Below are 26,830 nucleotides of genomic sequence, written 5' to 3' on the forward strand. Positions count from 1 at the left end.
AAAAAAAAAAAAAAATAGAGGTGGGGTCTTGCTATGTTGCTGAGGCTAGTCTCTAACTCCTGGGCTTAAGAGATCCTCCTGCCTCAGTCTCCCAAGCACTGGGATTACAGGCATGAACCACCAGGCCCAGCTCAAATATTTTGATGACAAGGAACCAAGTGTCAAAACAAACACCTCAACTTGGGAAATACTTGGGAGATCTAAATGTCTGCAAACCATCTGCAAACAGGCAGAGCCTTCGTGTCAATGTGGATTTTCCTCTTCAGTGTAGGAAGTATAAAAGGTTCTGTTGACCCTGTTGAGATAACTATCCTGTTTGGGAAGGGAGTAGAGAGGAATTGGGGTTGGTTTGTTTGCTTTTCAAGCTTATAGAACTCTTTCTGCTATGCCATGCCACAGGGAACTTCACTTACAAGTCCAAGTCTCCTAGCCTTTTCCCTGTCTTATCAACTCCATTATCTTTGCTAAGAGCTTGCAAAGCAAATGAGACATGGCCTTTGATCTTTAGGAGCTCATCCATTCCTTCCAAAAACATTTATGAACTTACTATGTGCAAGGAGCTGTAGAAATTGCCGAAGATGCAAAAATGAGAAACTCTCAGTCTGGATACATATTCATCATTCCGAAATTTATATCCAAAGTACTGGGCTAGAGGTCTGGGCCAGAGCTAAGAAACTACTAGACAGGCAGGAGATCTGGTATACCAAGAAATCTCTATAGGGAAGACAGTGTCCAGGCTTTCTTCATGCTCTTGGATACATGGTCTCCAACTTCAAAACTGAACTTTCTTCCCAGACTGCATTTTAGCTTATCTGAAGGATGCTGTTTTTAGTCAGACCATAGTTAAACAAACAAGATAGATAGAAGAGAAAAAAATATTTAACAGTCTGCCACATGAATACCAAAATAGCCATTGACGACATTCCCTACTCCATTATTTAGTTGTTAAGAAGAAGCAGTATACTTTTTATGAGGATACAGAAGATGATTCCAATAAAGAAGGTAAGTATGGCCGGGCAGGGTGGCTCATGCCTGTATTCCCAGCACTTTGGGAGGCCAAGGCAGGAGGATTGCTTAAACCTGGGAGTTCAAGACCAGTCTGGGGTCGGGTGCAGTGGCTCATGCCTGTAATCCGAGCACTTTGGAGGCCAAGGTGGGTGGATTGTTTGAGGTCAGGAGTTCAAGACCAGCCTGGCCAACATGGCAAAACCCTACTTATACTAAAAATACAAAAATTAGCTGGGCATGGTGGCGGGCACCTGTAATCCCAGCTACTGGGAGGCTGAGACAGGAAAATTGCTTGAACCTGGGAAGTGGAGGCTGTAGTGAATACGCCACTGCACTCCAGCCTGGGCAACAGAGTAAAACTCTGTCTCAAAAAAAAAAAAAAAAAAAAGACTAGCCTGGACAACATAGTGAGACCCTGTCTCTTCAAAAAATTAAAAAAGATTAGGTGGGAAGATCACTTGAGCTGGGGAGGTGGAGGTTGCAATGAGCTGTGATTGCATCACTGCACTCCTGCCTGGATGACAGAGCAAGACCCTGCCTCCAAAAAAAAAAAAAAAAAAGAAACAAGTACACATAGAGACTGAGTCAGATAAAGACCAAAAAAGAATAAGTGCACAGAAGTTTTTCCTTTTTGGAAGAAGTGGTATGCTTTCTTATGGTGTGCAAAGAAAATTGGATAATCCATTTTTACCCCTCTTTTTAAAGCACCTGTTTATTTTCTCTACAAATCACACCTTCCCCACCAAAATGATATAGGTTATTGTCTGATGGTTTCTTATCAGTTTTTATTTATTTGAAGCTGTTCTATATATCCTTTTATTGGAAGCTACCTCAAACCCTTTTGACATACAGGCTGGGTATAAAGTATAAAGAAATAGAATCAGATATTGCAATTAAAAACAAAAACCAAGAGGAACTAGATGACTGTCAGTACAATAAGATCTTGGCTCTGGAAGAAGGCAGCTCTGGTTCACTCTACAGGGCAGAGTGCCGATCACGCCCACTGTGTCCATGTTATGGAAACTGGGTATTGCTGAGACTGAGTGATTAGGGGCTGATAAGTATGTTTGACACTGGACTCCTATGCTCCACGTACGCCTTCTGGCCAAAGGGAAAATGACTGCTTACTTTCTGGTCGTGGGAATGCTTCTTGGCTGTAAGAGCAGCAGCATTTATCTGTTGACATCTCATTTCATTAGAACCAACGAAGCATTTCCTGACATGTCATTTATTCTTTAGTTATGCCAATATGGCCATATGCCATCTCCAGAGATACTTATCTAGGTACTGAGTCCTCCAACTGTATTGTTCTGCTGAATATTTTATGCCAAAGCAGCTTGCTTTCTGTGCCTCTCCGCCTGCCTGAGGACATGTTTTCAGTTTTACATGAACATGGTCAGTCAGAAAGGTTCTAGGGGAGACCTCAAACATGGTAGGCAGATGGGTCTTCACCCAAAGAAGCTCCTTAACACTCTTTGCTAATGATAGTGTTCAAGTTAGAAATTTTGGCAATAAAACTAGCAACAACATTTACTAATACACTGAAGTACCATAGTCATTACTTTCTCTGACTTGACTAATTCTTTTTTTCTACCTTTTGAAGTGTGCCGTCTTAAGAACTAGAAGTTGGACTGGGCATGGTGGCTCACGCCTGTCATCCCAGCACTTTGAGAGGCTGAAGCGGGAGGATTGCTTGAGTCAGTCTGGGAAACACAGGGAGCCCTGTATCCACAAAATATTAATATTAAAAAAATTAGCCAGATGTGGTGGCTTATGCTCCAACCTGGGCCACAGAGCAAGACTCTCAAAAAAAAAAAAAACAAAAAAAACCAAAAAACTGGAAGTCGTATTAGAGCTCATCTATTCAGATGCCTCCATTACCTATCTGAAGAAGTGGAAGTGCAGAGATATTCAGTATTTGGCTTCCAACTGAACACCTATTTTTTTTTTTTTAAGATGCAGTCTTACTCTGTTGGCAGACTGGAGTGCAGTGGTGTGATCTCGGCTCACTGCATCCTCTGCCTCCCGGGTTCAAGCAATTCTCCTGCTTCAGCCTCCTGAGTAGCTGGGATTATAGGCATGCATCACCAAGTCCAGCTAATTTTTGTATTTTTTTTTTTTTTTTTTTTGAGACAGAGTCTCGCTCTGTCGCCCAGGCTGGAGTGCAGTGGCGCGATCTCGGCTCACTGCAAGCTCCGCCTCCCGGGTTCACGCCATTCTCCTGTCTCAGCCTCCCGAGTAGCTGGGACTACAGGTGCCCGCCACCTCGCCTGGCTAATTTTTTGTATTTTTAGTAGAGACGGGGTTTCACGGTGTTAACCAGGATGGTCTTTTTTTTTTTTTTTTTTTTAGTAGAGACGTGGTTTCTCCGTGTTGGCCAGGATGGTCTCAATCTTTTGACCTCACGATCTGCCTGCCTCGGCTTCCCAAAGTGTTGGGATTACAGGCGTGAGCTGCTGCGCCTGGCCTGGACACATATTTAGTGGCAGAACTTGAATTCAGTGCTCATTATACCAACTGAGACTACAAAAGTATAGAATACATTGATGTTGATGAACACAGGGTTAAGTGTCAGGGATTGAAAGGGACACAAAGGAATGAGATTGGCTTGTATTAGCCATGAATAGTGAACTTGTGTGTGTGTGTGTGTGTGTGTGTGTGTTTTAATACCAAAGGACAGGTTTTCTCTAAAATACTAATTATTCTTTCAAGAAATATTTATCACATGCCAGAGACAATGCTAGGCACAGGGGATAGAAAGATGAATAAGACATGCTTTTTGCCCTATTTTATAAAATCGTATAACTTTGATTTTCCAGAGAAAGGAGGATAATGACATACTTATTTTAGAATGGAATACATTCAGAGGACAGAAAGAAATGAAGTGCACTAAAAGTAAAGATTTTTAAAACATTTATTTATTTTTTTTAATTTTTAGAGACGGGGTCTCACTACTTTGCCCAGGCTGGTATCAAACTCCTGGGTTCAAGTGATGTTCCCACCTCAGCCTCCCAAAGTGTTGGGATTATAGGCATGAGCCACCATGCCTGGCCAAAGATTCTAATATTTTACAACAATGAATAGATACTCCCTTAATGTGAATTTGATATCTATTGTGAGTTTATCCAAATTTTATTTATTTATTTATTTTGAGACAGGGTTTCACTCGGTTACCCAGGCTGGAGTGCAGTGACCCAGTCATGATTCACTGCAGCCTCGACTTCCTGGGGTCAGGTGATCCTCCTGCCTCAGCCTCCCTAGTAGCAAATTAGATGCTTTTTGGTGTGGTTCTGGTTTTTTGTTTGTTTGTTTGTTTTTTAGTGTGAACCAAGGATTTTATTTATTTTTTAGAGATAACATCTTGCTCTGTTGCCCAGACTGAAGTGCAATGGCTCAATCATAGCTCACCGCAGCCTCAATCTTCTATGCTCCAGTGATCCTCCCACCTCAGTCCCCTGAGTAACTGGGACTACAGGTCTGTGCCACCATGTCAGCGGTGAATTTTTAAAAAATGTTTGTAAAGGTGGGATCTCCCTATGTTGCCCAAGCTGGTCTTAGACCCTTGGGCTCAAGCGATCTTGGTCTCCCAAAGTGCTGGGATTCCAGGCGTGAGCCACTCTGCCCTGCCTATGTGGTTTTGTTGAAAGCAGACGATTCTCATTATGCAGGCTTTTTATTAAGGAATCCCCACTCTAGATAAATGACACAGTGAAGCTATAGCTAATGTTTACAACCTCAAGAATCTGAGTAAAGGACATAAGAATAAGGTGAGGTTGGAAGGAATACAGATGGTTTAATCTTGAGTTTTATTTATCTACAGCCCAACTCTTTCAGATTTTCTTTCTTTCTTTTTTTTTTTTTTCTGAGATGGAGTCTCACTCATGTTGCCCAGGCTGGAGTGCAATGGCATGACTTTGGCTTACTGCAGCCTCCGCCTCCCGGGTTCAAGCGATTCTCCTGCCTCAGCCTCCCAAGTAGCTGGGATTACAGGCACCCACCCCCACCACACCTGGCTAATTTTTTGTATTTTTAGTAGAGACGGGGTTTCACCATGTTGGCCAGGCTGGTCTAGAACTCCTGACCTCAGGTGATATGCCCACCTCGGCCTCCCAAAGTGCTGGGATTACAGGCATAAGCCACCGTGCCCGACCCAGATTTTCTTTCATATTCTTGTTTCCTAGATATTCTGCATGATTGATGAATGTTCCTATTTTATAAATATAAATGCATCACCTTTATGTGAAAGTGTATTATTTTGTAAATATCTTGTAAAATTATTGAGACAATTTACTCTTAAAGGGGGAAAAAAAAGACCTCATGTTCATCTGGCTTACCCCTTCCATTTTATAAGCTAAGGAGGAAGCCCTAGATAGTAGAAGTGACTTGCTCCAAACTCCACATGGTTTCTGGCAAAATCTAGGCTTCTTAACACTTTGCCTAGTGCTGTACGTATTTTGGGAATAGCATAAATTCTATTTCATAAGAAATGACACAGGGAGAGGGCAACTGTCCCAAAGATTAGAACTCCCCTTACTTCAGCCTCTGCTCTCAGACTGCATGCTAGGAAAAAGCTGAGCAGTCGGCCTCCAGGGCTGAGACTGACCTGTAATGTAATTACACAGCTTAAAGCCTCTGGTGAAGAGGGTTTTGAGGAGCTGCTATGACTCAACATCTGTACTAATCTGAGGCTTATATAGAAGACAGAGTGGCCGATATTCATTTAAGAAGATGAAATGCGGCCGGGAGCGGTGGCTCACGTAAGTAATCCCAGCATTTTGGAAGGTCGAGGTGGGCGGATCACCTGAGGTCAGGAGTTTGAGACCAGCCTGGCCAACATGGTGAAACTCCATCTCTACTAAAATATAAAAATTAACTGGGTGTGGTGGTGCCCACCTGTAATCCCAGGTACTCTGGAGGTTGAGACAGGAGAATCACTTGAACCTGGGAGGCGAAGGTTGCAGTGAGCCAAGATCACACCACTGCACTCCAGCCTGGGCGCTGGAGCGAGAGTCTGTCTCTGAAAAAGAAAAAAAAAAAAAAAAAAAGATTAAATGCAGCTGGGCACGTTGGCTCATGCCTGTAATCCCAGCACTTTGGGAGGCTGAGGTGGGTGGATCACCTGAGGTCAGGAGTTGGAGACCAGCCTGGCCAACATGGTGAAACCCCATCTCTACTAAAAATACAAAAATTAGCCGGGTGTGGTGGCAGGCACCTGTAATCCCACCTACTTGGGGGGCTGAGGCAGGAGAATCATTTGAACCCAGGAGGTAGAGGTTGCAGTGAGCCAAAATTGCGCCACTGCACTCCAGCCTGGGTGACAGAGTGAGACTCCATCTCAAAAAACAAAAAACAGAAACAAAAACAGAAGATGAAATGCATGAAAGGAAAGGTTAAAAATGATTCCCATGGGCCAGTTTTAGTATACTCTCTTCACTCCTTTTGCTGCATGATACTCGCACACTTTGCGCTTACTATTCTGCTCGATTGCATGTCCATGAGGCCGAGAACCTGCCTGTCTTGTTTTACCATGAGATCCACGGAATCAAGTCCAAGCCTGGCATGTAGCAGATACTCAAGAAGGATTTGTCGAATAAGAGATACACGAATCAAAAGCATTGCTTTTTGCCCTCAAAAAGTGTACAACTTTTGCTATTGAACATTTTAGCGCCATTCCCTTGTGCTAATTACTTTCCTAAGTAAAGTTAGAAGCTGATGCTTAGTGCATTTGTGTTTTAGCAATTTGAATCGAATCTGTATATCCCACTCAAAGAAATTTAATTGGAATTGCACATTAAACTGAAGCAACCCACAAATCAGCATCTTATCTTGCTTGCCTTAAGCCCCAAAGGGCCTATAAGGAGCACCTGGAAAGCCACTGTTCTATTGTTCATCTCCATCTACACACCTTACTGTATGCCCTTTACCCAATAACCTTCGTGGAGTGTTTCCATAGGTACTATCAAGCCACTAACGATGTAACAACTGGAGTCACTGTCGGTAAATCCAAGTATATGTTGCATCAAAAGAGTTTCGACCTACTTGTCTAGCTCATAACCCACACATCTATCCAGAGACTTTAAAACTGTTGTATTTTGCCCCCTACCTTCCAGGTGATGGCAGATTAGAGGTGAGAAGCAATTAGGCAGCAGTTGCTTCCCAACAGTCTCTTCCAGTTTGTTCTGTCTCTCATTTGAGTTCTGACTTATGAGTTGCTCCTTTACATGGTTTTAAAGTCAAACAATTACTTGTCCATTACAATCACCTGTCAATTGCTAGCAAAATTAGACTACTGAGGAGGTAGATGGTACAAACACAGGCAGAGGATGCAGACATTAAGAGACGAGGCGACTGCACTACAGAAATGTCCTAGGACACTGTCTGGAGGCAAATCTAACCCTGACATAAGTAGAGAAGACAGGGTGGTGGCGGAAGTGGGAAGAGTGTGTTTTGCCCTTACTTTAAGTGAACTTGGACATGTCCTGACCTTTGCAAACACCACCCCTCCCCCGTAGTTCCCACTTACCTCAGCAGTGGGCTGTGTCCAGGCTCCTCTGTGGTCCTTGCACAGGTCAAATCTAAGTTCTCTTCCCTTTCAGCCCCCGCTTTGGTGGCTGCTGCCGCCGCTGTGCTGCCGCTGTGCTGCCGGCTAACCTTGTTTTTGCTCGGGTGGGAGGTTGGCCATAGTGATCTCATTACAGAGCTGTGTACTGGCTTGGGCCAGGCACGTGATGAAAAAAGTTTGGTTCCGTGTTGGCTGGAAACAAAACACCCTTCCTTCCGGAGGGCATGTCCTTAAAGCGGAAAGGAAATCTAAGCTCAAGCAAGAACTTGAAAAAAGTGCATTTGGCCAAACTCTGGGCTTCCCTCCCCCTGCCCCCTTTTTTTCTTTAAAATTTTTTTCTCCATCATCTGCAACTTAAGAAAATGTTGCTGTCCCATAGGAGGAGGCAGATTCAAGAAAAGATGTGGGTGTCAGATAATGGCAGGTAGTACAAGTTGATAAAAAGGTGACAGAGACCAGAGGATCTCATTTTCTTTTTTTTCATTGCTTCTCTTCCTGTGGAGGGCAGGCAAGGGAGGAGAGATACATCAGCTATTTCTAGTGAGTCTAGATGCGGGAAAGGCACGCCTATGAAGGGTGAATTTGCACTGTGATTGAAATAGGGGAACTTAGGATACAGGACCCATGACATGAAGTGAAGAGCACTTTGGAAAAAGAGCTGCTTTTAAATTTCTGAAAACTATTTTTAAATAAATGTGCAAGTGATATAAAATACAATAGGGTCAAAAGAATGTACAATGAAAAGTCTTTTTATTTCTCCTCAGTCCCCTTTTTTTCCTCCCAAGAGGCAACCCCTGTGACCAGATTTTTGTATATCCTTCCAGAGCTTACATATGTAAATAAAAACATGTGTAGGCCTTGTGCTTCTCCTTTAGCAACAGCTCCATAGTATGTTTGTTGTGCACTTTGCTTTTTCCACTTAACAATCAAACATGGAGATTGGCTGGGCATGGTGGTGCTCACCTGTAGTCCCAGCTATTTGGGAGACTGAGGTCGGAGGATCGCTTGAGCCCAGGTATTTGAGACCAGCCTGGGCAACATAGGAAGACTCCTTCTAAAATAAACAAAACTCAGAAACTTGGCTGGGCACAGCAGCTCATGCATATAATCTCAGCACTTTGGAAGACCAAGACGGGAGGATCACTTGAGGCCAAGAGTTTGAGACCAGCCTGGGCAACAGCAAAACCCCATTTCTACTACGTATACAAAAAAATTAGCTTACTGGCGCATGTCTGTTATCCCAGCTACTCAGGAGGCTGAGGTGGGAGAATGGCTTGAGCCCAGGAGTTGGAGTCTGCAGTAAGCTATGATTGTGCCACCGCACTCCAACCTGAGTGACAGAGTGGGACCCTGCCTGTCTCTAAAAAACAAAACAAAAAAAATGCTGGGTGCAGTGGCTCATGCCTGTAATCTCAGCAATCTTTGGAAGGCTGGGGCAAGAGGATTTCTTTTTTTTAATTTTTTGAGATGCAGTCTCGCTCTGTCACCCAGGCTGGAGTGTAATGGCATGATCATGGCTAACTGCAACCTCCGCCTCCCAGGTTCAAGCGATTCGTCTGCCTCAGCCTCCCGAGTAGTGCCACCACGCCCGGCTAATTTTTGTATTTTTTTTTTAGTAGAGATGGGGTTTCACCATATTGGCCAGGCTGGTCTTAAACTCCTGACCTTGTGATCTGCCCGCCTCAGTCTCCCAAAGTGCTGGGACTACAGGCATGAGCCACTGTGCCTGACCTGGCAGGAGGATTTCTTAAGCCCAGGAGTTAGGGACCAGCCTGGGCAACATAATGAGGCCCTGTCTCTAAAATATATAAAATAAAACTGCCAACAACAAAACATGGAGACTGCTCCACATAGTACCCTTAAGAACTGCCATGTTCTGTTTAATGGCTGCCTCCTGTCCCATTGTATAGATGTGTCATACTTTATTTGCCCAATAAAGGTCCATGTCTTCCTCATTTTCCTTGCCTAATTCGTTGCACAAAGCAAGGGCTCAGGAAACATTTAATGCTTGCTCACAAATTAATTACATTTTGTACAACTCATTCATGTTTTTCCTCATCTCTCCTTTCAGAGACGCTAATTTTTTTTCAATATTCCAGATATTATAGAATGTCTATATTTTCCAGCTGACCAAGTCTGTCTTGTGCACTGAACAAACCTGTGCTACCAGACTTCCAAGACTCACTTTAGTTTGGCTCCTCTCAGATGATATTCTTTCCTATTCCCTCCTACTTTCTATTTTTTTATTTTTTTTATTTTTTTTGAGATGGAGTCTCATTCTGTCACCCAGGCTAGAGTGTAGTAGCACGATCTCAGTTCACTGCAACCTCCGCCTCCTGGGTTTAAGCGATTCTCCTGCCTCAGCCTCCAGAGTGGCTGGGACTACAGGCACCTGCTACCATGCCTGGCTAATTTTGTGTGTGTGTGTGTGTGTGTGTGTGTGTGTGTGTTTTCAGAAGACACAGGGTTTCACCATGTTGGCCAGGCTGTTCTTGAACTCTGACCTCAGGTAATCTGCCCGCCTTGACCTCTCAAAGTGCTGGGATTACAAGTGTGAGCCACTGCACCTGGCCTAATTTTAAAAATTTCTTGGCCTGGCGCGGTGGCTCACGCCTGTAATCCCAGCACTTTGAGAGGCTGAGGAGGGTGGACCACGAGGTCAGGAGATCGAGACCATCCTGGCTAGCACGGTGAAACCCCATCTCTACTAAAAATACGAAAATTAGCCAGGCGTGATGACGGGCACCTGTAGTCCCAGCTACTTGGGAGGCTGAGGCAGGAGAATTACTTGAACCCAGGAGGCAGAGGTTGCAGTGAGCCGAGATTGCACCACTGCACTCCAGCCTGGGCGACCAACAGAGCGAGACTCTGTCTCAAAAAAAAAAAATTTCTTTAGACACAGGGTTTCACTCTGTCACCCAGGCTGGAGTGCAATGGCTCAACTATGGCTCACTGCAGTCTCAACTTTCTGGCCTCAGATCCTCCTGCCTCAGCCTCCCAAGCAGTTGGACTACAGGAACACACCACCATGCCCCACTAATTAAAAAAAATTTTTTTTGTAGAGACAGAGTCTGGCTATGTTGCCCAGGCTGGTCTTGAACTCCTGACTCAAGCAATCCTCCCGCCTCAGTCTCCCAAATTGCTGGATTACAGGTATGATTCACTGTGCCTAGCTTCCTTCCTACTTTCTAATGCCAAGCATCACTGTCATGTGCATTTATTTTTCACTTACTATGATGTGCAGAAACTTTTTTTCCTATTTCCTATTGTCTCTATGTCCATATCTTTGCTTACGCTAATCCTCTCACCCAGAATTTCCTTCCTGTTTCTGTCAAGTATTGTGTCTCCAGTTCTTTTCTCTCTCTCTCTCTCTTTTTTTTAAGATATGGGGTGTTGCTATGTTGTCCAGTCTTGTCCCAAAATCCTGGCCTCAAGTGATCCTCCTGCCTCAGCCTTCCAAAGTGCTTTAGCCTCCCAAAGTGCTAAGATTACAGGTGTGAGCCATTGTGCCCAGCCTAATTCTTTTCCTCTTGAACTTTTTTAGCTTAAGTGGTCAACACTCCCTGGAGTAGTAGGTACTTTTTTCCTACAATAATTTTCATATAGGGTCTTTATGTATTTCCATGGGAGTAATAACTCTGGCACTAGTAACACTGGTCTTCAGTAAATAGTTGATTGCTGAGCAAGCCTTAGAGAGAAGAGCAGCTCTCTAGTGAGAAGGTCTGCAGTCTTCCTGGGTGTTCTCTCCATCCTATCTTTTTTTTTTGAAATGGAGTCTGGCTCTGTTGCCTAGGCTGGAGTGCAATGGTGTGATCTTGACCCACTGCAAACTCCACCTCCCAGTTTCAAGTGACTGTCTTGCCTCAGCCTCCTGAGTAGCTCGGATTACAGGCACCTGCCGTCATGCCTGGCTAATTTTTGTATTTTTGTAGAGACTGGGTTTCACCATGTTGGCCAGGGTGGTTTTTAACTCCTGTCCTCAGGAGATCCACCCTCCTTGGCCTCCCAAAGTTCTGGGATTACAGGCATGAGCCACCATGCCCGGCCTCGCCATCCTATCTTCAAGGAATTGCTCAATCCTCCTGGTTGATCTCCTTGAAACGAAGTGTTCCTGAGGAGAGACCTTGAGAGCCTGGGAGAATGCAGATCTGAGTTGGGAATAATGGGAAAGCTTGATTGGTCTTCCTGTTATCAGACATCAGACATCAGCGGGGTTTTTTTTTTTTTTTTTTAGACAGAGTCTGGCAGTGGCGCCCAGACTGGAGTGCAGTGGCATGATCTCAGCTCACTGCAAGCTCCGCCTTCCGGGTTCACACCATTCTGCTGCCTCAGCCTCCGGAGTAGCTGGGACTACAGGCGCCTGCCACCACGCCTGGCTAATTTTGTGTATTTTTAGTAGAGACGCGGTTTCATCACGTTAGCCAAGATGGTCTCAATCTCCTGACCTCATGATCCGCCCGCCTTGCAGGCGTGAGCCAGCGCGCCTGGACAGCTGTGTGGTTCTTAAGGGGTCCCATTCATTTTATAACTAGTGTTTCTCAATTTTCTTTTTTTCTTTTTGAGACGGAATCTCGCTCTCTGTCGCCAGGCTGGAGTGCAGCGGCGCGATCTCGGCACACTGCAACCTACACCTCCCAAGTTCAAGCGATTCTCCTGCCTCAGCCTCCCGAGTAGCTGGGATTATAGGCGTGCGCCACCACACCCAGCTAATTTTTTTTGTATTTTTAGTAGAGAAGGGGTTCCACCATGGTCTCTATCTTCTGAGCTCGTCATCCGCCCACCTCAGCCTCCCAAAGTGCTGGGATTACAGGCGTGAGCCGCCGCACCCGGCAGGAGAGTATAAGTTTAAGAAAATTGAGAAGACCTGGCGCGGTGGCTCACGCCTGTAATCCCAGCACTTTAGGAGGCCGAGGCGGGTGGATCACCTGAGGTCGACAGTTCGAGACCAGCCTGACCAACATGGAGAAACCCCGTCTCTATTAAAAATACAGTATCAGCTGGGCATGGTGGCGCATGCCTGTAATCCCAGCTACTTGGAGGCTGAGGCAGGAGAATCGCTTGAACTTGGGAGGCAGAGGTTGCGGTGAGCCAAGATCCGGCCATTGCACTCCAGCCTGGGAAACAAGAGCGAAACTCATCTCAAAAAACAAACACACAAACAAAACACCAAAAACCAAAAACGTATACTCTCCCAAATGAGATTTGTTGGAACCTGACTTTCTATAGTTTGCAGCTCAAAAACAGTAGGGGCCAGGAGCAGTGGCATGCACCTGTAATCCCAGGTACTCAGGAGGCTGAGTGGGGAGGATTACTTGAGCCTGGGTGCCCAGGGATTCAAGACCAGCCTGGATAACGTGGCAAGACCCTCATCTCAAAAAGCAGTAGAGTTTTTTTCTCAAATATGAAATGATATCACTGAATATATTCTTTTCCAACTACCGTCTCATTCATTTGGGACCTCCTTCCGACTGGGAAGCAGTGACTTCTGGAAAATTATTCTAAGTTTGCAATATCCATGAGTACAGCATCATATCCAATGTTCAAAAGGTAACACTCTAGGCCAGGCGCGGTGGCTCATGCCTGTAATCCCAGCACTTTGGGAGGCTAAGGCGGGTGGATCACTAGGCCAGGAGATCGAGACCATCCTGGCCAACATGGTGAAACCCCTTTTCTACTTAAAAAAAAAATACAAAAAGCCAGGCGCAGTGGCGGGCGCCTGTGGTCCTAGCTACTCTGGAGGCTGAGGCAGGAGAATGGCGTGGACCCTGGAGGCGGAGCTTGCAGTGAGCAGAGATTGCACCACCGCACTCCAGTCTGGGTGCCAGAGCGAGACTCTTGTCTAAAAAATAAAATAGATTCAGTTCCAAGGCGTCTGTGAGCCCGTGGAGTATACGCCATGAGCAAAGCTCACCCTCCCGAGTTGAAAAAATTTATGGACAAGAAGTTATCATTGAAATTAAATGGTGGCAGACATGTCCAAGGAATATTGCGGGGATTTGATCCCTTTATGAACCTTGTGATAGATGAATGTGTGGAGATGGCAACTAGTGGGCAACAGAACAATATTGGAATGGTGGTAATACGAGGAAATAGTATCATCATGTTAGAAGCCTTGGAACGAGTATAAATAATGGCTGTTCAGCAGAGAAACCCATGTCCTCTCTCCATAGGGAAATTAGGTCATATACATTTTCATATTAGACTTTTTGTTAAATAAACTTTTGTAATAGTCAAAAATGCTTTCTCAAATGTTCTGAATATAGAATATTAGCTCTCATTCCAATTTTTTCTAACATGAATTTTCCTGGTTGACACTGATATCAAAGGGTTTTATGCATTAAAGTGGAAGAATCTTATTAAATGTGAAAATAAAATAAAATAAAATAAAATAACATTCCAGCTCCTCCTAAAATACAATCCATCTATGCTTGCTTTGTATTTGTTTTCAATAATTTGAGAAACGAGCACCCAGTTCTGGGTGAGCGGTGGTGGTGGGGCTGGACACGGTGTTTCCTGTTTGTTTTAACACACACCAGGCACAGTGCCACAGGAAAAAACAAAATTCCAAGAAAGGACTGGGGAGGCCACTTTTCATGTGACTACTGCCTGCCTGTCAGTGCTAGCCTCTCCTGACTCTAATTATAAGTGGGCGAAAGCACGTTAGAAACCCACAGAACTGACTGGTGAATGGGAAACTTGCCTGCCTTCTTTATCAGTGTATTCCTCAACCGAATCACTGTTTATTATTTTTTTGAGACGGAGTCTTGCTCTGTTGCCCAGGCTGGAGTGCAGTGGCGCGATCTAGGCTTACTGCAACCTCCGCCTCCTAGATTCAAGCAATTCTCCCTGCCTCAGCCTCCAGAGTGGTTGGAATTACAGGTGCCCTCCACCACGCCCAGCTAATTTTTGTATTATTTAGTAGAGACAGGGTTTTGTCATGTTGGCCAGGCTAGTGTTGAACTCCTGACCTAAGGTGATCTGTCCGCCTCGGCCTCCCCAAGTGCTGGGATTACAGGCTCAGGGAGTCACCGCGCCCGGCCCCAAATCGACTGTTATAGAGAGAGCAAACTGAGACATGCCGTTTATCGAACGCTCTTTTATATCTTCCTTGGTGCGGGGTGTTTTTCCAATTATTAACTATTTAATCTTCACAAGCTCATGAGAACCACTGGTATCCTAATTTTGCAGATAAGGAGCTAAACACTCATTTGGAGGGGAGAAGAGGGGGACTGGAGTTCAGAAAGTGCATTTGATGCTCTTATCCTGGAGGCTGGAGCTAGGAGTTCACCTCCCTGGAGAATAGCTTTTGGGAATCCCGTTTGAAATTGCCGCTCAAGGCCAGCTCGGCAGCCAGCCTAGGAATTGGAAGGATTCTGGAGAATCCCCTTAGGAAGAAATGTTTAAAAGTGCAAAGTGAATAGTAGAAGCCCCTCTCCCGGTCACTAGGGGTGCATTTGCCGTTCTCTTATCAACAGCACCTCAAGTAGAAGCATCTGGGACAAGGACTAGAACCGTGCCTGGGGCAGCCCCCACGTCCTCTCGGGAACAGGGGTGGAGCGCTGGCCAGAGTGGCTGAGGGCGGCCCGCCGCCGACGTTGTGGGCAGGAAGCCGGCGCTTTGTCTTCTCTCCCACCGCGGAGAACACGAGGCGGAGGCGCGCCCCAGCTGGTCACACGCTGCCCAGGGCGGGCGTCGGTCAAGAGCCCTGTCTCCAAGCAGGATTAAAAGGGAACCAAAGGGCTGGCCGAGGGGCCTCAGAAGCTCCTGGGCGAGGCCTGAGCCCGTGGGTCTCGACACTAAAATCTGGCGAGCTCCCTGCGCGTTCGCAAAGGTTTTGGAGCTCTGAAGAGCCCGGCGACGCCTGCGCTGGCCAGGCGCCGTGCCCACGGGAGGCGCCGTCCTCTTTGTAACTGGAGCAGACCCTGGCGGGCCAGTTGCTATGGCAATGTTCCTCGCTCGGCTGGGTGAGGCCGGGAGGTAGGCGGGCCTTGGCGGGCGTCACCCACCCTCGGCTTTCGGGAGCCGCCCCACCCCCAACTAATTGTTTGCCAGAAAGGAACCGTAAGATAGATGCTTTGTAAGTGAGGCATCTAGGGGGCCATATTAGAACAGAAAGCCAGGACAGCCTTTTTCTCCGTCAACCTCGCCACAAATCCCGTCGGGCCAACGGTTTTAACGGTCCTTCAAAGCCAGAAGGAGAGGGCGTGGTAATTCGGGGTGGGGGTTTGTTCGAAGGGCCACGCCCTTTCCTCGGCCTTTGGATTTTTCCAGGCCGCGCCCACGGCAGGAGGGGTTGTTCAAGAGCACGCCCCTTCCTTGTTCGCGCGGAAAGAGAACCAAAATGGAGGAGTAATAATCATGATTAAATTGAGCGAGCGCAACTAATCACGCGAAGAGGGCCGCGGGAGGGCCGCCTTCCGCGAGCGTGCTTCCAGGCCTCCGCTTCCCACCTATTCGGCGGCGCCCTGTTGTTTCTGCGCCTGCGCGCTGCTTCCCGGGAGCTCACGGGCGGAGCGAACACGCACGGAGTCGCAGGGGCGCGCAAAGGGGGAGGAGCGGGCGTGACCAGGCGCGCGCGCGTCTGGAGCGACTCTAGAGAGCAGGCGAGTCGGGCGGATCGGGTGGGTAGAGTGGTGCCGTCCGGTTGTTTGGTGGGAGGTACGTAAGGCCGCTCTGGGCACGTGGGCGCCCATTTCACTGGCTCGTTCGGTTTTAGGAGCAGATCCGGGGTAGAGGGAAGAGAGCTCCGGGTCAGGGGCTGCTGTCGCCGCCGCCGTCCGAGAGTCAGCCCGCCAGCCCACTAGCCAGTGCTTCGCGGGCCCTGCCGGTCACGGTAAGCGGGCCTGCGCTTACCGGAAAGAGGAGCGTAAGACGGAAGAGTGTGAGAGACCATGGGGGGTCGGTGGGGGAAGGGGAGTAGGGGTGTGTGTAAGGGGCAGGGTGTGTGATGAGAGAAAACCCAGCAAAGAGTAGTAATAATAATGGCCACCGCCACATGGTAATATTCGAGTGATATGTGTGGGGACTTTACAAAGCACCTCATATGCTTCATTTTAACTTCTCCTCCAATCGTCCGAGGTGTGTACTGTTATCAAACCCATTTTACAAGATAGGAAAACTGAGGCACGAAATAGGTTAAGTAGCTTATGCAAGGACGCACAACTACGTGGCTTGACCTGGCTTCGAACTTAGTTCTCTTAGTCCTAAGGCCCGTAATTTTAACTTTGCTTTACCAAACAAACACAGAAGAAGAATGGCGTGTCAGAAGGAGGAGGACTGAGTGTGATTTGAAGTGGAAAGATGATGATAAACGAGAAGAGAATGATGATGAGAGACAGAGTAGTGGGGAGGAGGACCTGAATATGGAATCTTGCGGGCCTCCCCCTTCTAAGTCGCCGCCTCTTTCTTAGTTCTTGAGGCCCCACAACTTTTTCTTGGTGTTCTATGGCTTTAGGAATGGAGGAGCCAACTCACAGACCTGGGCCGTTCGGGTGGTTTTAAGAAGTTTGAACTGCGGTTCAGTCCAGGACAGTGCCTTGAGACACTGTGTTTGGAGGTAGGGGAGAGTCAGAGGATCCTCTTAAACGCTGCTGCTATTTATTTCTTCAAACGTGCCACTTCCTTTTCTATCTTATCTAGGCACGGCAAAGCCTTTGTTCAGTCCTCTCGAATAGGGAAGTGATGTTAATAGTTTCCTTGTACACTTGGGCTTAAACAAACAAAATCAGACTCAACATTTCTTTTCCCGAGCAAGGCCTTGATTGCTTGCAGAGAAAACGTTCCGGTGGCTTTATCATTAGTTGCCCTTCAGAGCTTTCCTGTGTAAATAAGGAGTTATGTTTTGGAGAAGTTTACACTGTAGATCAACGGGAGCCATCTGAACATACTGCCCTGCAGGTCAGCACAGGGCAGGGACTTCAGTAATTCATAGGGGTGTGTGTGTTTGTGAAAACCTTTCCCTCTTGCACAGTTTTCTCTGTAGCTCATGTGGGAGTCAAGTTTTTAAGTCAGCCCTTGAGGCAAACATTGTATGTAATAAAAATTAATCCTTAAAAATTCCTTAGGAACATTCAACGCTTGAGATTAGCATCCTGTTTGTGACTACATGCTGGACAGTTTTTCCTTCAGTTTTGAAACTTGTTACTGCTGCTTTGGTTGTAACCCAGATAAGTAATTAGGGTTACCTTTAGGGGCTGTGTTGTGCAAATAAGCATATTTGAAAGCCATAGAGTTGTGATGTGCTGTGAGATGCTTGCACTGAGGAGGCTTAAAAGGAGGAAGACAAACCCCTATCTTAGGGTCATTTTGGAGCATGTGCTTATGAAGTGGAAAGTGGCAGGCTGAATTGCTGGTATGATGATGATGATGATGATGATTTTTTTGAAACGTGCTCTTGCTCAGTCCCTGAGGCTGGAATGCAGTGGCGTAATCACAGCTCACTGCTGCAGCCTCGACTTCCTGGGGCTCAAGTGATCCTCCCAGCTCAGTCTCCTGAGTAACTGGGACTACAGGCACACACTGCCGTGCCTGGCTAAGTTTTTGTACTTTTTGTAGAGACGGGGGGTCTTACTTTGTTGCCTAGGCTGGTCTCGAACTCCTAAGTTCAAGTGATTCTGCAACCTCAGCCTCTCAAAAGTGCTGGGATTACAGGTGTGAGCCACTGCGCTCGTCCTCCTGGTATTTAAGTTGCTATTTTATTTTATTTTTTGGCCAACATATGTCAGTAATTTGACTTGCTAAATTAAATGTGCATAGTGTGATTCCTCTTTAATTTTTGAGTGGCACTGCATTCAGGGGCTTGCAAGCTATTGTTTACTTCCCCACAGATCCTAGCTAACTTTGGAGCAAAAATGGCTTACATATTTTTGCCAGCTGTCTGGCTTTTGCAGTCCCCATATATATGCCAGATATGTGTAACAGTGGTTAACTTTTTAAAAACCAGTTCTCTTTTAAATGGAGGTTAAAGGCATCTTTTGGTTGTGTGGGGTTTTTGTTGTTGTTGTTGCTTTTGCTTTTCTGGAAACATCTCCCAAAAACTCGGGAGTGATACACCCACTTCCTCCAAAGTAGTTATGGTTATGTTTGAAATGACACCAAAAATGAAGGATATTACTTCAGTTAGGGAATAAGGAGGTACCACTGATTTAACATTATATGGGTATAGAAAATGGTTTTAAGGCCTTTTGCAGGGGAGAAATCTTAAGCAAGTTTAGGAATCTAAAATTCTGAGTTGGAACATTTTCTGAATTATGGTCAGATAGTGGAATTTACTCCCCATTCATTCTGAACTTCTCTCTTTTCTTGATCTTTATTGTTGTTTTGCAAGCCTGTAATAGAACAAAAACAAGAGAAGAAATATATCCTGGCTTTAAGAAGTTTCTACTATGTTTTTGTGGGGAGATACCACATAGTCTACTTAAGTTTAACTACTATAATTACAGAGAAAAATCTGTAGAAGTATAGGATACCTTGAATAAATGGAATCTTCAAGGGTTGCTGGCAAACCAACAGTTTGATTTCTCAGAAGTTTCTTAGAGAAATGATGCCAGTGTTGTTTTGCTCCAGATTCTCATTGTTGCATCTGCCAATCTTGAAAGTAGGAAGCAAAGATATTCCTTGCTCTGTCCTTTGGGAACCACTTACATTCGTTTTACTGTTTCTAGGAAATTTTCTTTAAATATATACATTAGAGTCCACTATTGTGTTGTGGATCCATGCAGTGGGCTTGCCTTATAAGTAAATGCCTTTATTTTTTGTTGTTTGTTTGTTTGTTTGTTTTTGGAGACTTAGTCTCACTCTGTCGCCCAGGCTGGATTGTGGTGGCACTTCCTGTCTCACTGCAACCTCCGCCTCCTGGGTTCAAGCAATTCTCCTGCCTCAGCCTCCGGAGTAGCTGGGACTGCAGGCGCGTGACATCACAGCCAGCCAATGTTTTGTATTTTTAGTAGAGACGGAGTTTCACCGTGTTAGCCAGGATGGTCTCAATCTCCTGACCTTGTGATCCGCCCGCCTCAGACTTCCAAAGTGCTAAGATTACAGGAGTGAGCCACCACAGCCGACTTTTTTGTATTTTTATAACCAGGCCACGTGTGTTGTTTGCCATAATAATAACAGCATTAGTCAGAGACCCAATCATGATGAATTTTTTTCTCACAGAATACTTTCCCCTCCCTAATTTTTCTCTTGAAAAATACACCATGAATCATTCTGTTTCTGGCTGAATGATTTATACCAGCCATCTTTAGTCCTACTGTTGAATTGCTGCATAGTTTCCTTTTAATTTATGTGTTTAAAAGTAAATACTGGCCGGTGGATCACAAGGTCAGGAGTTCAAGACCAGCCTGGCCAATATAATGAAACCGCATCTCTACTAAAATACAAAACTTAGCTGGGCGTGGTGGCGCACACCTGTAGTCCCAGCTACTTGGGTAGCTGAGGCAGGAGAATCGCTTGCACCCAGGAGGCAGAGGTTGCAGTGAGCCAGGAGTGCACCACTGCGCTCTAGCCTGGGCGAGAGAGCGAGACTCGATCTAAAAAAAAAAAAAAAAAACGTAAATACTAACTCAAATTCTGATTTTCGTTGTGGTTTTTAGGGTTCAGATTAGCAAGTGGGATTGTTTTCTACCACTTAAATCCCTCACTTCATGCTCTGTTTGCACAAATCTAAAGAGGCACTGGTATATCTAAAGAGGCACTGGTATTGTTAATTGCCTCTAGTTATATTTGACTTTTGGATTGTAGAGAAAAATAATTTCCTTTTGTGGGTTGGGGGAAGAATCCCATGCCAGTATTCATCATATGGGTACAAAGGCTTGAGTGTGAGAGTTTAGGTCTACGTTCTTTCAGGCTTTCAGAGATCTCAGGTACATTGAAAATGGCTAAGGTGATTCCTTTAGGACTGTTTCCATGATTTGGTCCCTGTGCAAAGTGATGTGAAAGTCATGGATAAGGGCATATTTGTGGTAACTGGGGATTATTTTGGTCTAGTCTACAGAGAGCTGAAAAACTAGGATAGTGGTTTCACTTCTGTGGCAGAGGACTGCTGGGCAGAAGTTTTAGTAACTTCAGTTTCTTCAGGAAAGAACCGTGTGTGTGTGTGCGTGTGTTTGCGTGTGTTTGTGTGTGTTGACAAGAGTTTCCCCATCATATAAAATGGAGAATAATCTTAATGTTTTAAACTAATGAAGTGATTGTAAAATATTGTTTTGATGTCTTTGTTTTGTTGACATCTTATGTGTGTATAAACTTACATGATTTTAAAATGTTTTAAAATCTAGATCAGATCAAACATTGTCTGGCCTGCACTGTAAAACTAGTTAGCTGACGACGACTTCTCAGGTTTCTTCAAGATGCCTGCAGCACTTGTGGAGAATAGCCAGGTTATCTGTGAAGTATGGGCCAGTAATCTAGAAGAAGAGATGAGGAAGATCCGAGAAATCGTGCTCAGTTACAGTTATATTGCCATGGTAAGGAGCTCTACTCTGACTCACCTTCTTTTTTACTCTTAGAGATGGGGTCTTGCTCTGTTGCCCAGGCTGGAGTGCAGTGGCTATTCACAGATGCAATCAATCATAGCTCACTGCAGCCTTGAACTCCTGGGCTCAAGTAGTCCTCCCACCTCACCTTTCCAGGTTGCTGGGACTGCAGGCTCATACCACCATGCCCAGCTTGACTCACCTTCTTATATGGATGGGTTGAGGGAATGTTTAATTTGAGATCTTGAAAAGAATGAGTATGTTCCACTAAAGCCATTGTGAATTAAACCTGACGGAAGATTGTGTTGCTTTATGAAATATCAAGGTAGCCAGTGTCTCTGAGAAGGATGTAACCTCTAGTATCTTAGATTTTTTGTAACATTATTCTGTTTGAAAGTCTTTAAAGCAGAAGTTACATCAACCCCCGGGGCCCATCTGTTCTACAGATATGGTGAATTTGACTATACAATGTTTATTCAAAATTTTAAAAATTTATTGCCAGCATTTAAAAGTCAATAGAACTCAGTTGAATTCCAGATTTCTGGCATCTCTGAAAAAAAAATAGGAAGACCTGGCAATATATGTTATCTACCCCTGCCTGACACTGGCTGGAGAAAGAGATGAGTATTGTGGTAATATTAAAAGCCTCCTGTAGAGAGGCATGTCCTCTCTGTTTTACTCTAGTCCCTGTTAGTTGTACCATTTTCATACCTAGCTGACTTTACTCCTTTACATTAGCTGCTTGGAATTTGTGACTCTTGCTTTAGAAATTATAGAGTTAAGTCTGTAGCTTGGTATTCAGAGCTCCTTCCAGTCTTTTCACTCAAGCTAAGCCTGTCTCTTTATATTTTTTTCTGAATGGCTGTTTCACTTCCCTGTATTTGTATTTTTATTCATATATTGTTCTCAACCTAGAACGTTCTTAATTGACTGCATATCTACCTGTAGTTACTCAACTCTTTCTATTGACATTCTGCTTATTTAGGATCAAGTTGTTGTGAGAAGCTTCATGATTCTAGTGCTTCTTTAGTAGATATCAACAAGGTCAGTATTTTAAGATAGGATTTTGGCCGGTCGTGTTGGCTGATGCCTGTAATCTGTGCACTTTGGGAGGCCGAGGCAGGTGGATCACTTGAGATCAGCCTGGGCAACATGGTGAAACCCCATCTCTACAAAAAATACAATAATTAGCTGGGTGTGGTAGCATGGACCTGTAGTTCCAGCTACTTAGGGAGGCTGAGGGGGGAGGATTGATTGCACTTGTGAGGTTGAGGCTGTAGTGAGCTGTGATTGTGCTACTGCCCTGCAGCCTGGGTGACAGAGACAGACCAACCCTATCTCAAAAAAACACAAAAAGAATTTTGTGCCCAAGTTTGGGGCTTGTCACATAACTTTTATAAATGGAGGTAAAATTTTATTTATGAATTACCAATTCAGCATCCACTGTTTTCTGAAACCTTGTGATGAGAGACTTTTTCCTTTTCCAGGACACAGAATTTCCAGGTGTTGTGGTGCGACCAATTGGTGAATTTCGTAGTTCCATAGATTACCAGTATCAGCTTCTGCGGTGCAATGTTGACCTTTTAAAAATTATCCAGCTGGGCCTTACATTCACAAATGAGAAGGGAGAATATCCTTCTGGAATCAATACTTGGCAGTTCAATTTCAAATTTAACCTTACGTAAGTGACTTCTAAATAATTTTGTTAATTTTAAGTTTTGTTTTCACTGAATCCAGGTAGGTGTTGGATAGAGTGGTCAAGCAGAGGATGGAATAGGGAATCTCAGCAAGTGAAGTCCTGCTTAAAGAACTGCAGCAGCTCAACAATGAAAAGATAACCCAACTAAAAATGTGCAAAAGATCTGAATAGACTTCTTGAAAGATAATGTACAGATGGCCAGTAAGCACATGAAAAGATGCTCAACATCATTAGTCATGAGGGAAATGCAAATTAAACCCACATTGGGATACCACTTCACACCCACTAGAATGGCTGTAGTCAAAAAGACATAAGTGTTGTTGAGGGTGTGGAGAAAATTGGAACCCTCATACATTGCTGCTGGGAATATAGAATTTGGGGGAAATTCTGGAAAATAGTTTTGCAGTTCCTGAAAATGTTAAACATAGAGTTGCCACATGAGCTAGCAGTTCCACTCTTAGGCAGTGGAAGATTCCATGGTATGTATATACCACATTTTGTTTATTCACCTGTTGATAGACACTTGGGTTTCTTCTACCTCTTGGCTGTTGTGAATATTGCTGCTATGAACATGGGTGTGCAAATATTTCTTCAAGGTCTTGCTTTCAGTTCTTTTGGATATATACCCAGGAATTTAAATTTTTTTTAATTTTTTTTTATTTTTTATACCCAGGAATTTTAAAAGAAAATTTGGGGGAGACTGTCATTTTGCTGATTGCATGAAGTGATGTTAGTGTACTTCCTATCATATCCTGCTTTGTTTAACTGGGCATCAGGAGTGTTTCATGACTTAGGAGTAATCTTTTCTTCCTGTGAAGACAGGGTCTTGCTTTGTCACGCAGGCTAGAGTGCAGTGGTGTGAACGTGGCTCACTGCAGCCTCAATCTCCCAGGCTCAAGTGATCCTCCCACGTCAGCCCCCCCAAGTAGCAGGGACTACAGGTGCATGCCACCATGCCCGGCTAATTTTTTGTGGAAAGTGATCAGCCCGCTTTGACCTCCCAAAGTGCTGGGATAACAGGTGTGAGCCATTGTGCCTGCAAGGAACAACTTTTTTGTTGTTGTTCGTATGTTTTGGAAATTTCCTTGAGGTTCAAGTAATTTTGGGAGAATCTGGATCTTTCCTTTAGCTGCATTTTTTAGTTTATTGTCAAAGCCTGTAAGTTCGTACCATAAAAATAATATAATACAAGGAAGAAAAATGAGTTATTTCAGAGTGGTTTGAGTATGTTTGGATTTAAAATAATGTTTACTTGCGGCTGGGCGTGGTGGCTCACACCTGTAATTCCAGCACTCTGGGATGCTGAGGTGGGTGGATCAATGGATCACTTGAGGCCAGGAGTTCAAGACCAGCCTGCCCAATGTGGTGAAACCCTATCTCTACTAAAAATACAAAAAGCCAGGTGTGCTGGTGGGTGCCTGTAATCCCAGCTACTTAGGAGGCTGAGGTGGGAGAATCACTTGAACTCAGCAGGCGGAGGCTGCAGTGAGTCGAGATTGTGCCATTGCATTCCAGCCTAGGTGACAGAGTGAGACTCTGCCTCAATAAAAAGAAAAAAGAAATGATGTTTACTTGGGATTGAAGCCTAGTTATAATAAAACAAAAAAATAATATTTATTTAAGTGGAAAAGAAACTTGTGATTCAACACTGGTTTTAATTTAGTGGAAAAAAATCAAGATTGCAGTGGTTTTCTTATTGCCTAACCCAAGTTTATATGAAAAGCAAGTGAAAGTCTAGTGGAACAGGATTTGTTTAGCTTATTTCCTTACTTTTGTGTTACATGGTATTGTAAATAATTCTTGTGGTTGAATTAATGGATATATCTTTACAGTGGAATATTATGCCAGTGTTACAATGGATGAGTACTGATTTGTAAAGATGGTCTGTGATGTAGAGATGTAAGAGATGTAGGTGTGTATGTGTAGATAGATAAAATAGTCTGGAAAGAGCTGTAAACGAAGGTGTTGTATCTGTGGGGTAGCATTATAAGAACATTAATTTTTTCAGTTTTTTTCATAACAGAGTCTTTCAGATAATCATCTGTATACCAAGTAATAACATGTTAGAAGTTATTTAATTCTGTCATCTAGTAATTTTGATTAAGAGAAACTAAAAGTAGCTCAAACAATTACACTAGTATTCATTGTTTGAACCATTAGCAGGAATAGACTACTTTAAGACTGGCTGTTGCTTCACATGGGTTACAAATAACTATTTGCTACTTTTTCATAGATAAAGCCCCTGACCTTCATGGAAGCATTAGGGAAAAAGAAAACTTAATTTCTGTCCTTCTTGAAAGAACTTTTTCCTTTCACTAGATATAAGAAAGAAAAAGTCAACAATGATACATGTGTTGCTTGAACTAAAAGACATAGGAAAACAGACAACACATACCCATTACATTTCTATGAAATACGAGGTAAAGAGAAAATTTTTTTAATGTCCTTTTTAAAATACAAGAGCTTTAGTTGAGTTGTAAGTCTGTACAAAGAAGCTAGATTTGCTACTCTCCAAGAAGTGAAGGGACCTGCTATGTAATATACAGAAATCTTTTACTTCCTTTTTTTTTTAAATTTTTAAATTTTTTAAAATTTTTATTTGAGACAGAGTCTTGCTGTGTCACCCAGGCTGGAGTGGCACAATCTCAGCTCACTGCAACCTGTGCCTCCTGGGTTCAAGCAATTCTCCTGCCTCAGTCTCCTGAGTAGCTGGGATTACAGGCGTGCCCACCACCATGCCTGGCTAATTTTTGTATTTTTTTAGTAGAGATGGAGTTTTACCATGTTGGCCAGGCTGGTGTTGAACTCCTGACCTTGTGATCCGCCTGCCTTGGCCTCCCAAAGTGCTGGGATTACAAGTGTGAGCCACCACGCTCCACCTGTTCACTGCCTTTTTTTTTTTCCTTTTTTTTTCTTTTTTTGTTTTTTTGAGATGGTGTCTCGCTTTGTCACCCAGGCTGGAGTGCAGTGGCGCGATCTCGGCTCACTGCAACCTCTGCCTCCCAGGTTCAAGCAGTTCTCTGCTTCAGCCTCCCGAGTAGCTGGGATTACAGGTGCCCACCACCATGCCTGGCTAATTTTTGTATTTTTAGTAGAGATGGGTTTCACCATCTTGGCCAGGCTGGTCTTTAACTCCTGACCCTTGTGATCCACCCACGCTGGCCTCCCAAAGTGCTAGGATTACAGGTGTGAGCCACCGCATCCGACCTATTTACTTCTTTTTCGTAGGAATGTAACGAGCTTTGCCAAAGCTTTATGTTCCCTGAGGTTATCTAAAATGCCGGTTCATGGAACAGGCACTTCTTTCTCCCACTCCTTTCCATTTATGCTGTAGTTTTCATGGATTTCTGGCCAATGTCACAGAGGCCAAGAGGCTACCCAAGCCTTTTTCTGCCATAAGTAGGTCTGGTGGCTGGTCCTTTTCTGGGCTTCCTATGCCACTTGAGTGCTGCAGCTACTGGGATTCCAGAGCTGTGGCTTCCTTGACCTGGACCGCTTCCTCTTTCTGCACGTGGTACTGTTAAGTTTCATCCTCAGCTGCTCCTTTGATCTGCTTCAGCCTCTGGGTCTTTTTGCTCATGCGCCTTGGATACCTTCTCAGTGGCACATTTCTTGGCCCACAGCAGCTGCTGGAACCCCTGAGACTGACTGGCCATGGTGGTGGTGACTCTGAGACTGAGGCAAGCAGCCTGAATCAGCTGGAAGGTGCATCGGGTCATCTTAGCTGGCTGCCCACCATCTGTGCCTCAGTATTTTTTTGTTGGTTGATTTTTTTTTTTTTTTTTTTGAGATGGAGTTTCGCTCTTGTTGCCCAGGCTGGAGTGCAATGGCGCTCTCGGCTCACTGCAACCTCTGCCTCCCAGGTTCAAGTGATTCTCCCACCTCAGCATCCTGAGTAGCTGGGATTACAGGCATGCGCCACCACGCCCGGCTAATTTTGTATTTTTAGTAGAGACGGGGTTTCTCCACATTGGTCAGGCTGGTCTTGAACTTCCAACCTCAGGTGATCTGCCCACCTTGGCCTACCAAAGTGCAGGGATTATAGGCGTGAGCCACTGCACCCGGTCTTTTTTTTTTTTTTTTTTT

General features: G+C 44.7%; 2 protein-coding genes across 14 annotated transcripts in view; one reads left to right on the plus strand and one right to left on the minus strand.

The window, feature by feature from the left end:
- Nucleotides 1–7,965, minus strand: part of FAXDC2 (fatty acid hydroxylase domain containing 2) — a 34,719-nt gene extending 26,754 nt beyond the window's left edge. The window contains exon 1 of one of the 3 annotated variants that reach the window (XM_011981252.1): nucleotides 7,532–7,965. The gene's annotated coding sequence lies outside the window, so the exon portion shown is untranslated. The remainder of the gene's footprint in view (nucleotides 1–7,531) is intronic. The other 2 variants (XM_011981253.1, XM_011981251.1) reach the window with 2 other exon arrangements.
- A 7,646-nt stretch (nucleotides 7,966–15,611) lies between these two features.
- Nucleotides 15,612–26,830, plus strand: part of CNOT8 (CCR4-NOT transcription complex, subunit 8) — an 18,852-nt gene continuing 7,633 nt past the window's right edge. For 2 of the 11 annotated variants that reach the window (XM_011981254.1, XM_011981256.1), the window contains exons 1-3: nucleotides 16,165–16,403; nucleotides 20,848–21,036; nucleotides 22,533–22,726. In XM_011981254.1, the coding sequence (XP_011836644.1) occupies nucleotides 20,920–21,036; nucleotides 22,533–22,726 (311 nt within the window). In that variant the 5' untranslated portion in view covers nucleotides 16,165–16,403; nucleotides 20,848–20,919. Of the gene's footprint in view, nucleotides 16,452–20,847; nucleotides 21,037–22,532; nucleotides 22,727–25,063; nucleotides 25,165–26,830 lie in introns of all 11 variants that reach the window. The other 9 variants (XM_011981257.1, XM_011981265.1, XM_011981264.1 and 6 more) reach the window with 8 other exon arrangements.

This window comes from Mandrillus leucophaeus, unplaced genomic scaffold (genome assembly GCF_000951045.1).
Source record: "Mandrillus leucophaeus isolate KB7577 unplaced genomic scaffold, Mleu.le_1.0 Scaffold222, whole genome shotgun sequence".
Taxonomy (NCBI): domain Eukaryota; kingdom Metazoa; phylum Chordata; class Mammalia; order Primates; family Cercopithecidae; genus Mandrillus; species Mandrillus leucophaeus.